The following is a 15,293-nucleotide window of genomic DNA, read 5'->3' as shown; positions in this document are numbered from 1 at the left end:
AGTATTATATATATTTTTAAATATATATAAAATAGAAGTAAAATTATATATTAATTACTTTTAAGATTATATATTATTTTAAAATGTTTTATAATAAATAATATAAATATTAATTAATTAAAATATAAAATTTTAAAATTATTAAAACTTTTAAAAATAAAGTTTTAAAATTATATTTATTAACTTTATTTATAATATTTTATTATATAATTATTATAAAAACTTTATATTATATTTTTAAGATTTTAATTATTTATTTTTAATTAAAGAATAAAATTAAAAATATAATTAATTTATAAATAATTATAATATTATTATAAAAAATAAATAATTAAATAATTAAATAACTTTTATATTTAAATTATATAATTTTATATTTATTAATATATATAATATATTTATATTATAATAAATATTTAAAATCTAATATTTTAATAAATATATTAATAGAAATAATTATAAAATTATAAATATTTATATTTTTAATTTTATAAATAATAATATTATTAATTAAAATATTATAAAAATATTATATAATAAAATTAAATCTTTTAAATTATTTTTACTTTTAATTTTATTATTAAATTAAAGTTTAATAATTAAAGTTATAAAAAATAAAATAAAATATATTTTTAAATATTAATTTAATTTAATTTATTATATAAAATATTTTATAATAACTTTATAATTTATTATTATTATTTATAATATTATTTATTATTAAAAATATTTTTATATTAATATATTAAGTTATATTTAATTAATTTTAATTAATATTATTAATATATTATAATATTATTAATATATTAAAAGTTAAAATATTATAAATTATAAAATATTAAATTTAATAGTAATAAATAATATAATATAAAATATTAAATTTATTATATAAGTTAAATTAATTTATTAAAATAAATAAAAATAAAGTAATTATTTCTTTAATTAAAGTTTTAATTATATTTAAATAAATATTTATTAAATAAAACTATTTAAAAATAATTATATTTTATTATTATATATAATATTTAAATTTATAGTTTTAATAATATTATTATAAATAAAAAATAAATAATTATTAATAATTAAATTTATAATTATATAAAAGTAAATTTTATTTTAAAAAAATTATTAATATTTAAAATAATTAATATATTTTTAAAAATAAAAAATTATAAGTTTTATTTATATTAATTATTTATATTTTTAATTTTATTATTTAATAAAAATAAATAATTAAAGTTTTAAAAATATAATATATTTTTAAAAATTAATTTTAATTAAATTTATTATATAAAACTTTTATAATAATTTAATAATTTATTATTAAAAGTATTTATTATATTAATATATTATTATAAATTAATTTAAATTAATATTATTAACTTTAATATAAATTAATTTATTAAAACTAAAGTTATTATAAATTATAAATTAATTTTAATATTATTAAATATTATATATAAAATTAATTAATATAAATAAAAATAAAATTAATTAATATAAATAAAAATAAAATTAATTAATATAAATAAAAATAAAATTAATTAATTTAAATAAAAATAAAATTATTATTTTTTAATTAAAGTTTTAACTTTATTTAAATAAATATTTATTTATTAATTTTATTATATTATAAATAAAATTATTTAAAAATAATTATTTAATTTATTATATTATTAAATTAAAATATAATTTTAAATAAAATAATTATATTTTATTATTATAAATTATTTATATTTTATTAATTTTATTATAAAATAAAAGTAAATAATTAAAGTTTTAAAAATATAATATAATATATTTTAAAGATTAATTTAATTAAATTTACTATATAAAGTTTTTATAATAACTTTATAATTATTAATAATATTATTTATTATTAAAAATATTTTTATATTAATATATTAAGTTATATTAATTTAAGTTAATATTATTAACTTTAATATAAATTAATTTATTAAAAGTTAAAGTTATTATAAATTATAAGCTATTTAGTTTAATATTAATAAGTATTATATATAATTATTAAAATTTATTATATAATTTAAATATAAATATAAATTAATTAAAATAAGTAGAAATAAAGTTATTATTCTTTTAATTAAAATTTAAATCTATTTAAATAAATATTTATTTAATAAACTTAAAAGATTATTAACTTTATAAATAAAATTATTTAAAAGTATTTATTTAACTTATTATATTTTATTAAATTAAAATATAACCTTTAAATAAAGTAATTATATATTTTATTATTTAAATTTAAACTTTTAATAACTTTATAAAAGAAATAATTATTAATAATTAAATTTATAATTATATAAAAATAAATCTTTATTTTAAAAGAAGTTATTAATATTTAAAATAATTAATATATTTTTAAAAAGTTAAAAGATTATAAACTTAATTTAAAATATATTAAAATTTATAAAAATCTTAAATTTAAACTTAAAAATATAAAGTTTTAACTTTTAAAAATAAAAGATTAAAAGATTTAAAGAGAGACTTAAATTAAATTAAAGATTAAATTAAATTATAATATAATAAAATAATTAAATAAAAATTAATTAAAATTTTATAATTTTAAATCTTTTAACTTTATATTTAAAAGGATATTTTATTATTATATATTATATTTAAATTTATAATTTTAATTATTTATTAATAAATAAATAATTATTTTTAAAAAGTTATTAATATTTATAATAGTTAATATATTTTTAAAGAAATTAAAAATTATAAGTTTCATTTAAAATATATTAAAATTTATAAAACTTTAAATTTAAACTTAAAAGTTTAATTTAAAGTTTATATTTATAAAAATAAAAATATTTATAAAGTTTAAAAAATTAAATTAAATTAAAAATTAAATTAAATTAAAAATTAAATTAAAAATTAAATTAAATTAAAAATTAAATTAAATTATAATAAAATAAAATAATTAATTAAAAATTAATTAAAAAATTATAATTATAAGTCTTTTAGCCTTATATTAAGGAGGGAATATAATAATATACCTTAGTTTATCTTATTAGGATGAAGTGCTCTGAAGTCTAACGTTATGCATTGAAGGAATACTACTAAGTAGATTGCGAAGCGAAATCGGACCCATAGGGTTTTTATCCGGTGACAGGCACTAGATGTATTGCGTTCAACCCCCGATGCGACGCCACGCGTCGGGCCGTGGAGCTTTCAGCCTACTGTAGTTAAGGGCGTAATTTTTACCCCCTAGTTTTATACCTTCCCACCTTATAGTATTTCTATTTATATTAATTATAGTGTAGTATAATGTTTTTAACCTATTTATTAAAAAAAAGTAATTTTCCTTTTTATTATATTTAATTAATTAAAATTTTTCTTTTAGAGGTTATTGTTATATTTTATTATATATATAATAGCTTAATTAAAGGGTGTATTGATTAGGTAATTAGTCTCTAATTAGAAGAAGTTTATTTATAATCTTTATTATAAGAGTAAATTATTTTAAATTAAGATCTTTTACTACTTTAAGAAGTAATTTATACCCTTTTAAATTTACTATATTATTTACTTAAAGGATAATAATATTTATTAGAATTTTTATAATTAATTATTTATTTTTACTATTATATAAGTTAAGGACTTTATTTATTATATTACTGGCTTTAAGATAGGTTGTTAGGCCTTATAGGCTACCCTAGTAGTTACCTTTTTTATAATTATATATATTTAAGTTAGTTTCTATTATATATAGTTAATTTTTTAATATTTTAGCTATAAGCACTATATTGCTAGAAGAAAGCTACTTATTAGTGAGAAGAATTATTAGGCTTACCTAACTTAAATTAAAGTCTATAAGGATTAGATTGTTAAGTAGTAGTTTAAAGTCTTTTAAATTAATGAGACTTAGGTAATTAAAGGGCTTTATTATAAGTAGTATGTTATATATAAAGTTAATAAGACTTAGAATAAGTATTATATTATTGCTTATTGGTAAAAGAAGGGTGGTTAGATATTTTAGGCCTACTTTTTAGGGCTATTAGGCTATTAGAAGGGATTATATCTCTTTTAGAAGAAGGATTGAGATATAATTAAGGAGGATTTCTATTATTAGTATATTATTTTTTTGATTAATGGTTGGATTAGAATGTATAAGTAAGATAGTAAGGAGTTAATCTTTATGTAAGATAGTGTTAATACTTATTTAGTTTAGGGAATATTAAAGGATTTATATAAAAGAGGAGTGACTATAATAGAGTAACTACCTTTTAGCTTTAATTTTAACTTTATTAAGATAGTTTAATGCTATATAAAGGATTATATTAAGTAGAATTATAGTTATATAAACTAATTATTATATAATTAATTTTAATTATAAATATAAAAAACTTAGAACTTAATTAATAAGGAATTTATTAGTAACTTATTAGTTAGTATATTAGAGTATTATAAAGATGTTATTAATGTAAAGGGGTTATTTACATTATAATAGGGGAAGATAAGTAAAATATTACTTTAGTGAGCCTATATAAGTAAAATCCTCTTACTAGAAGTAGCTAATAGTATCTAATTGAGTAATATTATCTATATAGGCTTAATGGGAGCTTGGTATTGTGGATTTATATATATAATAGGGAGGGATCGGTAGTATAGGGCTCTGAGTGACCTGGAAGGGGGATTTTATTTCTAGGGTATACCACAGTAGGACATTCAGCCATCCGTGCTGGCCGTGTCATCGTCCCATCGCTTTCCCGGGAACTTCTCCCCGGGCCAATAAGACAACTAGTAGTGGAGAGGGCGCCTTGCATACCTAGGTACAGTGGGTACAGAGTGGACAGACGCCGAATGGATTTCCGATCTCAGTTCAAAGAGGCTAGTCTTGTCGAAACATGTCCCAGCCCAAGTGACCTTGGACTGCGCGTTCCAGCAGGATGAGTTTTGACCGAGTCTGCTTCTGGGCTGATTCTCCCTCTGCAAGGCACAAAGTTGCAAGGGTGCCAGTGGTCCTCGACAGAGGATCGAAATTGACATCAACAGACCTTCCTGACCCGGCAAGGTTCTGGCCAAGTGGAGCGCAACTTAACCCCACGGAATAGCCTGGGCTGTACCAGTTAGAACGTTTCGGATCCCTGGACGTGCTTAAGGGCGGATTTAGCCCCGATACCACAAGACAAATGCGCCGACTTGCCACTGTGCCTCTGCTGCGTGCGTATCATGCCCCCCCCTTGGCACTTGAGTACTTGTACAGTGTCCGAACAGGCATCATATCCCGACCGATTCCCAGGAGCTCCGATCCCATCCACATCATCCACTCTCTCGGGTACAGGCAGGCCGGCTGTATTAAATCGCCCGTCCCCGGCTGCCCGGATTTCAGAACGTAACTTTTCAAGGTGACTTGACGCATCTTTGGATCAGATCATAATCAGCAACCGCCACTGGCAGAAAGTGGGTGATCATTCACGCCGCGGCCGGGACTCGTTGTGAACCGTGCTACTTCGATAACCAGAAATGGGACGCCCAAACCCTCCCCGAGACTACTGCAAGAAGCTCCTTCCTGTGGCTATAGACGAGATAGCAAGTAGGGAGCCACAACGGACTTGGGCATCACTCCCCGTGGACGACTGGGACCTGGCGCAGGGCTTCGAGGATGTCACTTTCGCGGCTCTAGCCAGCGCCATCAACAAGGTGGCACATACAATCGCGGCCGCGTTCGGGCCATCATCCACGTTTGAAACCTTTGCTTATCTAGGCGTGCCTGATGTGAGGTATCATGTCGTCCAGATGGCGGCAGTAAAAGCTGGCTACAAGGTCCTGTTAAGCTCTCCGCTTAACAGCACGAACGTTCACGCTTCGTTAATGAGGAAGACCCAGTGTGTTGCACTGCTGTCGGCCAACGGCGCTCTAGTTGACGATATTCTGAGGGCACACCCGGTCAAGCACGCTTTAATAGCGGAACTGGACGACCTGTTGAATCTGGAGGACCAAGCTGCGCCGTATCCATTCAACAAGACATGGGAGGAGGGCAAGCTCGATCCATACATGGTTCTCCATTCGAGGTCAGTTCCGTTGGGCAAACGGGTCGTTACACTGGCTGACAGGGATTGCATACAGTGGGACAACAGGGGATCCGAAGCCGGTTGAATACAAACACCTTTTCTACGGCAATGCATGGACCTACCTCTTCCTGCCGGATGTTTACGGACGCGAACACTTCATTGATCTCATGTACCCTGGCAGCGGGACGAGATTCCTGCTCACTTCAGCGCCATTCCACGCAATGTCAGCTACCTGTGCCCTCCCGATGAGCGTGTTTGGGGAGGGCACGTTTTGCCCTGGCTTCAGACACCGGGCCATAACCACCGGCGATATTCGCGAGTACTTGGAGTTTGCCAAGGTGACCAAAGCCGCCCTTACGCCTTGGATGATGGAAGATGTCGCTCGCAAGCCCAACCCAGAACGATACATCAAACCATTTGATTCTGTGTTATTTGGTGGCGGTAAGTCCACGAATTTCGAGTTGATATTGCATTACATGGTGGCTGAACCTCGTGCCTTCAGCCGTGCTGTCGCCCCTCGCCAGTGGGATTTGGGCGAAATACACCCATATCCAGGTAAGTGTCAGATGCCGGTGCGACGCTCGCAATTTCTACGCCATCTTTGAAGAGGCAGTGACGTTTCACGGGAAGGAATCGGCTGACTCCTACACAGAATGGTTGGGGCTGCACTGAGGCCATGGCCGCAGGCATTGTAAATGGGGACAATGAGGACTGGCCCTACGTCTACTTTGACACCGTGCATACCGGTGTCGAATTTCGGAAGTCGGAAGCTGAGTTCTTTGATGAGAACGGTTCACAGAAGGATCTTTACGAGATAGTGCTCACCATGAACGAGTACACAGCCCCCTATGCGAGCTGGCACGTACGCCAGGGTATCACGCCAGAAAACACAGAGCCCCCGTATCCGGAATATCGGCCTGGGGACTTGTTTACCCCTCATCCAGACCCAACAAAATCCAAATTTGTTTTTAAATTTGTCGGTCGTACGGACGACACATTCACCTTGTCCACGGCATCGAACATCGTCAGCACCACCCTTCTCCTTTTACTAAGCCCAAAGTCTTCACGCTCTGGAATGTCCCAGTACGTATCGCTTTGAATACCGTCCTAGGTCACTGACACATACTAGCACCCCGGGCCGATTGAGAGGGCGATTGGCGCGCACCCCAAGGTGGCGGGCGTCATGATCGTGGGTAACCAGCGCCGACAGCCGCTCGCCTTAATCGAAGTCGCCGAAAGCGTCGATGCTACCACCGCTCTGAAAGAAGACATATGGGAATCTGTGATAGAGCCAGCCAACGCTAACATGCCGGCGCATGCAACTATCACGCGGACACATGTGGCGTTGGTACCACATGCATCCTTCGCTCGAACGCCCATCGGGAAAATCATTCGGAGGAAGACAGAGGCCATGTTCACAGACGTGATCCACAAGACTTACGAGAGGTTTGGGGATCAATGGCAGGGTCGGCAGGGAAGATTCAGCTCGATCACCGCAACGACTCAGATCACTGTGGAAGTTACAGATTCGCCAAGTGTGTCTGAGACAACCTCATCTAAATAGCACATTTAGTCGTATTGGCTTCAGATGTGGCAGCCCAGCAGGCCTTTGCTAGACCCGGAAGCACGGATACACTGTCACACAGGAACGAAAAAGGTTCCAGGGCCCAGGAAATGACGGGAATGCGGGGACTTTCGTGCGCAAAAGTCCTCGCCTTGGCTTCGCGTGACAAATGTGATTTCGTTGATGGTGTGTTACGCTGTTCCGTGATCGCGCGTGCCCACCTACAAAGTGTGGCTCACCACAAGTGCTTGTACTCCTCGCAACAGCTCCGGCAAGAAGATCTTCTGCACGCCCTGGTTCGGCAAAACAATTGCGCTTTTCCTCAGCGGCCTGGATCCCCCACCTATTCAACCGCTTTCCAAGCAGCTGCCTGATAGACACTCAACTGGATTGGCTCTCGAGCGGGCAATGGACTTTACATTGAGGATCCGGCCAAGGTGAAGAATTCAGATATGTTATGGATTCGTAAGCTGTGTCCGAATCTCTGCAGTTGCACAAGTGAGAATAAAGTTGTTCATGTTGAAGTTCCGCAGGAACTAGCTCTACTGAAAACCTACTAGGAAGGCAAGTCACTACCTGGTGTGGCTACTGTTATGTGCCTTTCCGTAAGTCGATGTACCGGCACATTACCGGAAGTCCGAAGAGTTCCCGTGCAAGCTCATACCCTAACTCGTTTCTGTAGGGCGGCTTGACAAGCTTTCCCTGCCAAGCCATCTGGATCTATTACTGCAAGGTCAGCCAAGGCACCTACCGCATTGTAGGCAGCATACAGACAAACTCATTTACACGGCTACTTGTACATAACCTCAATAGTTCATGGGGCGACAGGCGTCTATAAAAGGGCTCTTGGCCGCAGTTTGTCAATAGTTGGGATGAGAATGTTCTCATCATTGCAATCAGAAAGGCTGATCCCTACTACATAATGAAGCCAGCATTATCTTTGACCAGTATAATTGCGGTTGCTGCCCATGTTACGGCAGAGGTCCAGCACGGTCGCGTACAGGAGTACAGACCCGCGACGTGCACACCAGACACCGCTATACAACGCAAGGAGTATGGCAGCATGGCTGACCACGAGAAGCTGTCTTACATTCATGGAGTTCAGTGTTTGATGCGGTTGCCCTCTCAATATCCAACCGGGGTTGTCCCGGCCGCAACTAGCCGCTGGCTTGACTTCACAGCAACTCACATTAACCAATCGCTCAACATCCACCTGTCCGGCCTTCTGCTCCCTTGGCACCGTCACTTCCTCTACCTAGTCGAGCAAGCTCTCCAGCAGGACTGTGGGTATCCGAAATCACTTGGAATACCTTACTGGGACTATCCGCTGTACCCAAGCCTGGCAGACAGCCCCATCTTCGACGGCAGCCACACCTCACTGGGGAGCAACGGCCGTGCCACCGACCTGTGCATAGAGAAAGGCCCCTTCTCGAATTCCACCATCAACTTCGGACCGTTCACCTCCAGAGTGACCCTGAACATCACCCTGCCGACCGACTGGCAGGAATCGAAGCCCGGGTGTATCCAACGCCAGTTCCGGAACGAGGCCCTCCAGGAAAACAACAACCAGTCCAATATCGACTCCCTTCTCGCCTCCCCAGATATTTACACGGTCCTGCGGTGGTTCAATGGCGCAGGCATACTGAACGGCTTCGTCGTCCGAGGTAAGCATCACTATTCCCCTAACACGGGTCCCCATCTTCAACTTTGGAAACGTTCCAGCCCGCAGTGCTTTAGAATCCGTTGCATGGCTAACGTCACCACCAGGCATTCATGGCGCGGGCCATTTCGCAGTGGGTGGGACCGCGTCCGACTTCTTTGCTAGCTCGCAGGATCCGGCGTTTTTCCTGCATCACTCGCGTAAGCACCTTCCAAGCTTCTGGACACCACATGTACATGTTTACCCCTTTAACGAAAACCATTCCCACCTCCGTTCCATATAACAAAAACTTCACAGATTTCAGGTCTTGAGACAGGTTATGACCACACTGTGGCCCGCTCCTTGCCATATCTCTGTGAAGCTACTTCCAGATGTCTTCAGTTCTTTGACGGCTGACTCCTAATGCTATATAGAGATCGATCGCTTATGGGCGGGCTGGCAAGATAGGCACCCAGAACTAAGGTACACGTACAATGGTACCAGCACCATTTTCAACCCACCGGGCGTGACTCCTGAGGTAGACAACACCACGGTCATGAGTTTCGGCGCCGTCGGGGACTCTATCACCGTTGGGGAAACAGCGGACCCGATGGGGTTGACGCCCTACTGTTATGTCTATTCGTAAATGTTCACCGCCACTATTGCATTAAGCTGTGGTAGCCATTTAAAGCAGCGACTTACTCACGACTGCTCTTGCTGTAGGGTATTGTTGCATGGCAGAAAGGACAGGAAATTGGGATCAGTACAATATTTACCTAGGTACCCTAATACAATCTGCGAGGGATGCGGAAAACCCTCTTATTTAAATGTACCTACACACGCACACGCACATACAAGCATACAAGCATCAATAATACAAGTATATAAGCATATAAGTATATAAAATATATAAGTATATAAGTATATAAGTATATAAGTATATAAGTATATAAAATATATAAGTATATAAGTATATAAGTATATAAGTATATAAGTATATAAGTATATAAGCATATAAGTATATAAATATATAAGTATATAAGTATATAAGTATATAAGCATATAAGTATACAAGTATATAAGTATATAAACATATAAGCATATAAATATATAAGTATATAAGCATATAAGTATATAAGCATATAAGCATATAAGTATATAAGTATATAAACATATACATATAAGCATATAAGCATATAAATATATAAGTATATAAGTATATAAGCATACAAGTATATAAGTATATAAGTATATAAACATATAAGCATATAAGTATATAAGTATATAAATATATAAGTATATAAGTATATAAATATATAAGTATATAAGTATATAAGTATATAAGTATATAAGTATATAAGTATATAAGTATATAAGTATACAAGCATACAAGCACACAAGCACACAAACCTGTAAATGTCGCAGGGCGGGAGATATTGTAACGAAGGGTGTTATCCATTACTACTAAGTAGGTTGTCTGTGATGTGTGCGGAGACAGGCCATGTAATAAGCAAGCCCCCTTTCCCCTCCGCAAAGCGCATGCAAGTTTGCAAAAGCTGACCCCGGGGCAAAACATGGGCATCCTTGCAATGTTGTGGTCACTCCACTACATCAATGAGTAGTAGCCCTGCGTTAATGATGCCGCCTTGCTCACCAGAATTGGTCGTCAAAACTGTTTCTATGTTGCCGCTGCAGCTCGCATTTGGCCGTCTCCCATGCTTGAATTTCGGAGGAGCTAGGATACTTGCGTCTGGACGCCCGCGAGGTGTTGTGTGTCTACTGCATAGTATACCATGTGGCCGGCGGTCGCCGTGGGCGGAGATTCAATTTTCATGCTCGCGCATGATGTAACGACGGGACGTCACTCGCGGCGCGCTATGTCACCAACTGGATCGGCCGCCCTATGCCGGAATAATCTTTACGCAGCGGTTGGGCCGATTCTTGGCGTTTTCCAGTTTCAAAACATATTGTCTGAATTATGGAGACAGGTGTTCTCTATTTTCATGCTCAATCGGGAAAAGGAGTAGCACATGCATACGCAGTATGCACCGATTGAAATGTGGGGCCGTCTGAAGATGCACGCGCACACAAGCCCCAACCCTGCCTAGTGTAGTATGGGGCGCAGTTCCCGAGGATATAGAGAGACGTCAACAATGGAGTAATGGCGGATCGAGGACAGTGGAGAAAGGACTCTCATAACCTACAGCACTGGGAAATGGTGAAGCTGACGTGCCGGTACTCGCTGAGTTTGTACACACCTTGAAAGTGAAGTACATATGTAGAATTGCAATCGAGCTTCCACGTGGGCTCGGATGTCGATTGTCTACATTTCGAGACCGAGGATGTCATCAGTGTACAGTGAAGCTCTCGCTGAGCCTGGCATTCATATCCTAAATGGTCAACATTCTTCCTAGCCACGTCATGATTCATACGTGAGAACCCCAGTATGCCAGAAATGAGTAATCAATTACGGAGTACAGGTACATGTACCAGCGCTTGATGGCACAGCTCCTGAGTCCATGGAGTTGGATATCAGAAATCACAATGTTTGGCCTTGCACCTGGTCCACAAGCCGGACTCAGCCGTCCGCCTGTCAAACTCCCATGTCACCTTCCATGTCGTTGCTAGTGCCCTGGCTGCCCGGGACATGCTCGAAAAGCAGTCTAGGCCAAGCCCCCTCGAAACCTTCTCTGCATGCCGATCACTACCAACTGCTGCAACAAGGTATCCGCTTTAGAATATATCTTGTCTTGGCTTTACCCCTTATTACTGAGCACCCCGGAGTACAACCGGCACATATTCCATGGACCTTACCAAGCATTTTTCGCATCTTACGCGTACGTCTCCACCAAATGCTGCTTGAGAGCGGGTTACATTTCAAATTCGGGAGTCTTCATTGGAAGACTTACGCGTCACACTGCCAGCTACCTTGGTTCGACATCTATCTCTGTCTGCAGCGGCTTCTGGTATACGCGTATCCCGTGTTCCCTACCTGCCTACCTAGGTAGCTAGGCAGAGATGGATACATGAGGGTAACAGTACCTAGGTATGTGGCGATACAGACGGCTAAACCCATAACCGGCCGCCGACCCTGGGTCAACCATGGGCATAATTATAGCTATTCCGAATCGACCACTAATAGGAGTATTCATTCTGGAGAATCTGGAAATATACCCTTGCACTTACCTCGCAGATCGTAGGCAGGGGTTGTGTTGATATTTTGGCACTCCATCGTCACTGAATATAAATGCCCCAAGAATTCCACAGCACCATGATCAGTGAGAAGACCTCCAACCCACTCACCATCGCCCTTTCAAGCCCATCATCTTCGTTACATAAGAAGCTGTCCTGTCACTTTCAACTTTTCATTCGCTATCTCCCAACCACATTCTTTACCATCTCCCAAGATGAAGTTCACCGCTTTCGTCGCCTCCGCTGGCCTTCTGTCTGGACTCGCCCTGGCTCATCCCGAGGAACGTTTGACTCGCCGCGAGATTGAGCGTAGAGCCGCGCTTTCCAAGAGATGCGAGCCCGCCATTGCCAAACTCAACAAGAAGCGTCACGCCAACCGCATGGCGAAACGTCAGATCGATTGGTCTAATACGACCATTCCCGAGGCAAAGCCCTACTACGATGTCATTCAGAACACGACCTGCATCCAGGTGCCGGATATCATCCAAGGGCCCTATGTCTGGCCCCAGTCTGAGCTTCTGAGGACTGATGTGAGTGGAATACAACCCACGCGCGGAGGACATCCCACTCTGCCATTTCGGCCGGCTCCTCGCATGGCAATGTCAATGGCAATGACTAACAGCACGCAATCTTTTAGATGAGTGAGGACCAGCCAGGTGTCCCTCTCCTGATGGACATTGGAGTTCTTGACATGGCTACTTGCGAGCCGCTTACGGACGTGATGGTGAGCCTCTGGCACGCTAACGCCACGGGTTCCTACTCGTCCTTCACCGCTTTGGATCCAAACCTACTCTTTGGCGATCTCCTGACGAGCCTCAACATGACCAGGGCCGACATGGTTTACGGTGTGACTGACATCCACACGGACGACACGACGTTCCTGCGCGGGATGTATCCGACCAACCATGAGGGTGTGATGGAGATGAAGACAGTCTTCCCGGGTTTCTATGCGGGCCGCAGCCTCCACGTCCACAGCCAGGTGTACACGGACTACACTCTCTTCCCCAATGGCACCATAAGCTCTGGGAATCTTGTCAGCACCGGCCAGCTTTACTTTCCTGAGGCACTGTCGGCAGAATTGATGGCCCTGGAGCCCTACGTGAGCCACACCCAGACCCCTCGTGTCACCAACGACGTGGACCAGTTCTTCCCAGACGGCTTGGAGAATGGCTGGAACCCAGTTTTCGATGTTATTCCTGCCGACGGCGTCGATCCCAAGAATGGCATGATCGCATACATCACTGTAAGTACCTGTTTTCATGGACTCTCGTTTTTGTTTTGGGGTGTTCCAGAATGCAACCTTCAGCACTTTCAGTAAGAAGCTAACATTTATTACTAAAAGATGGGTATTGATACCGCCAACATCCAACCAGCCCCCATGAACATCAAGGCTCCTGGTGAAGTGTAATAATCTACACGAGCCGATCTATCTCAACTTGATTCGCCTTTTTTCCTTCTTTTTCTTTCTTTTACAGAACCAGTGCTTGTACATTTTTTTCCTCCACATGAACTCTTGACGCGGAACTCTCGCAAGTGGCTATTCGGTAGCTTGGTTCAAAACGAATTACTATAGCCAACGCAAAAGACGGACGCATGTGTGCACAGGCTTTCGACATGGTAGATACTTAGATTGATCATCAACATCAAAGGACAAATTGACGTTTATATTATCTGGAATAGCCGATCCTATTTTGTGTGAACTGTAGTCTCAGGCATCTCTTCGTACAGCATGAGAACTTAGCTACCTGGATATAGAACAGGACCATCCGTGGACTTTATACCTAGGTACCTTCTCATTCTCTCGATAATTCGTTTAGCCCATTCAACACCACGTTTCAGTCCCAAGTTATGACTGCCCCTAGTAACCAGGTCTAGTAACCAGGGTTGCCAAAGTACTTGGCGTGTACGCATCAGTGACAGTGAGTGTTCCGAGATCCTAGGACTGTGAATCAAGTACGAATCTCAGAGACTCAGTCTCTAAATCTCCAGCGGCTTTGAACATTGTCTATGCTCTCTTTTGTGGGGCATGCCCTGGAGGGAATAGCTCTTGGTACCAACAAAGCTTCGTCACGTACAGCGTGTGTCTCCTTTAAGACTGTGACTGCTCAAATTTCTCCGTCGGTTTGGAAGAGTCCGCATCTTGTCACGCAGTAGGTACTGGACTAGCTATGATGTGAACTTTGTGTGCAAAGCTCAGTGAAAGCACTGGAGATGTTTAACATCTCAGTATGGTTCGCTGTACATACCCAAAACATATCCTGCATTTCAGTAGAATTTTCACAGCGTGACGTTACAGGTCTTGCACTCTGCTGGAAACATTACAAGACCTTGATCATTCTATTCTTTGTGCTGGCATGCAGAATTTGTTAGCAGTGGGAAGTGGGCTCTGGTTGATTGGCACGAATGTTTCCCACGTTCTTTCGTGTTGTCAAACTTATACATGCACAGTCCACAAATATCTCTTGGTAATCATTGACTCGCTTTTGAAAAGATACTGAATAAGCACTCCGTAAGTAGTGGCTAGTCAATCTATGGATGGAAGTCAGTCTTGAACACCCCTATGTTTCTCCTGACCTCAAATAACCATGCTCTACAAAGGAAGACATAGAAAGAAGTTAGTCATACAGTCATTGTGACACCAGGGTAGATGTTTTAGCCTTGCGTTCCATCGACAATTAGCGTATTATGCTGAGATCTTGGCCTGTGTCCAATTTGTATGTGTTCCTATTGAGATGAGAAATTGACGTGGGCCAGCGATTTTGTTCACAGTGAATCACGCAGCATATATTATATATGGCCACATGCGCCATTGTTTTCTTACCACTGTCATTGATATTATACATCTTTTAAATGCTAAGGGTTT

General features: G+C 37.7%; 3 protein-coding genes across 3 annotated transcripts; all 3 read left to right on the top strand.

Moving 5' to 3' along the window:
- Positions 1 to 5,402: 5,402 nt before the first annotated feature.
- Positions 5,403 to 7,813, top strand: KVR01_010826 (uncharacterized protein). Its single transcript, XM_044791169.1, has 5 exons — positions 5,403 to 6,035; positions 6,091 to 6,476; positions 6,538 to 6,590; positions 6,688 to 7,059; positions 7,165 to 7,813. Exons 1-5 carry the CDS (start codon positions 5,488 to 5,490, stop codon positions 7,597 to 7,599), a joined length of 1,794 nt encoding a protein of 597 aa, XP_044639973.1. The 5' UTR covers positions 5,403 to 5,487; the 3' UTR covers positions 7,600 to 7,813.
- A 708-nt stretch (positions 7,814 to 8,521) lies between these two features.
- Positions 8,522 to 9,884, top strand: KVR01_011131 (uncharacterized protein; the record flags this gene model as incomplete). Its single annotated transcript, XM_044788070.1, has 3 exons — positions 8,522 to 9,263; positions 9,367 to 9,459; positions 9,673 to 9,884. The coding sequence occupies 3 exons, from the start codon at positions 8,522 to 8,524 to the stop codon at positions 9,882 to 9,884; spliced, it is 1,047 nt and encodes a 348-aa protein (XP_044640278.1).
- Positions 9,885 to 12,546: 2,662 nt separating this feature from the next.
- On the top strand, positions 12,547 to 13,961 carry KVR01_011036 (uncharacterized protein). The gene is made up of 3 exons (XM_044790091.1): positions 12,547 to 12,960; positions 13,068 to 13,673; positions 13,773 to 13,961. The coding sequence occupies exons 1-3, from the start codon at positions 12,646 to 12,648 to the stop codon at positions 13,836 to 13,838; spliced, it is 987 nt and encodes a 328-aa protein (XP_044640183.1). The 5' UTR covers positions 12,547 to 12,645; the 3' UTR covers positions 13,839 to 13,961.
- The last annotated feature ends 1,332 nt before the right edge of the window (positions 13,962 to 15,293 follow it).

The sequence above is a fragment of the Diaporthe batatas genome (assembly GCF_019321695.1).
Source record: "Diaporthe batatas strain CRI 302-4 chromosome Unknown Contig00014, whole genome shotgun sequence".
NCBI lineage: Eukaryota > Fungi > Ascomycota > Sordariomycetes > Diaporthales > Diaporthaceae > Diaporthe > Diaporthe batatas.
This window is presented reverse-complemented; position numbering and strand designations above follow the sequence as displayed.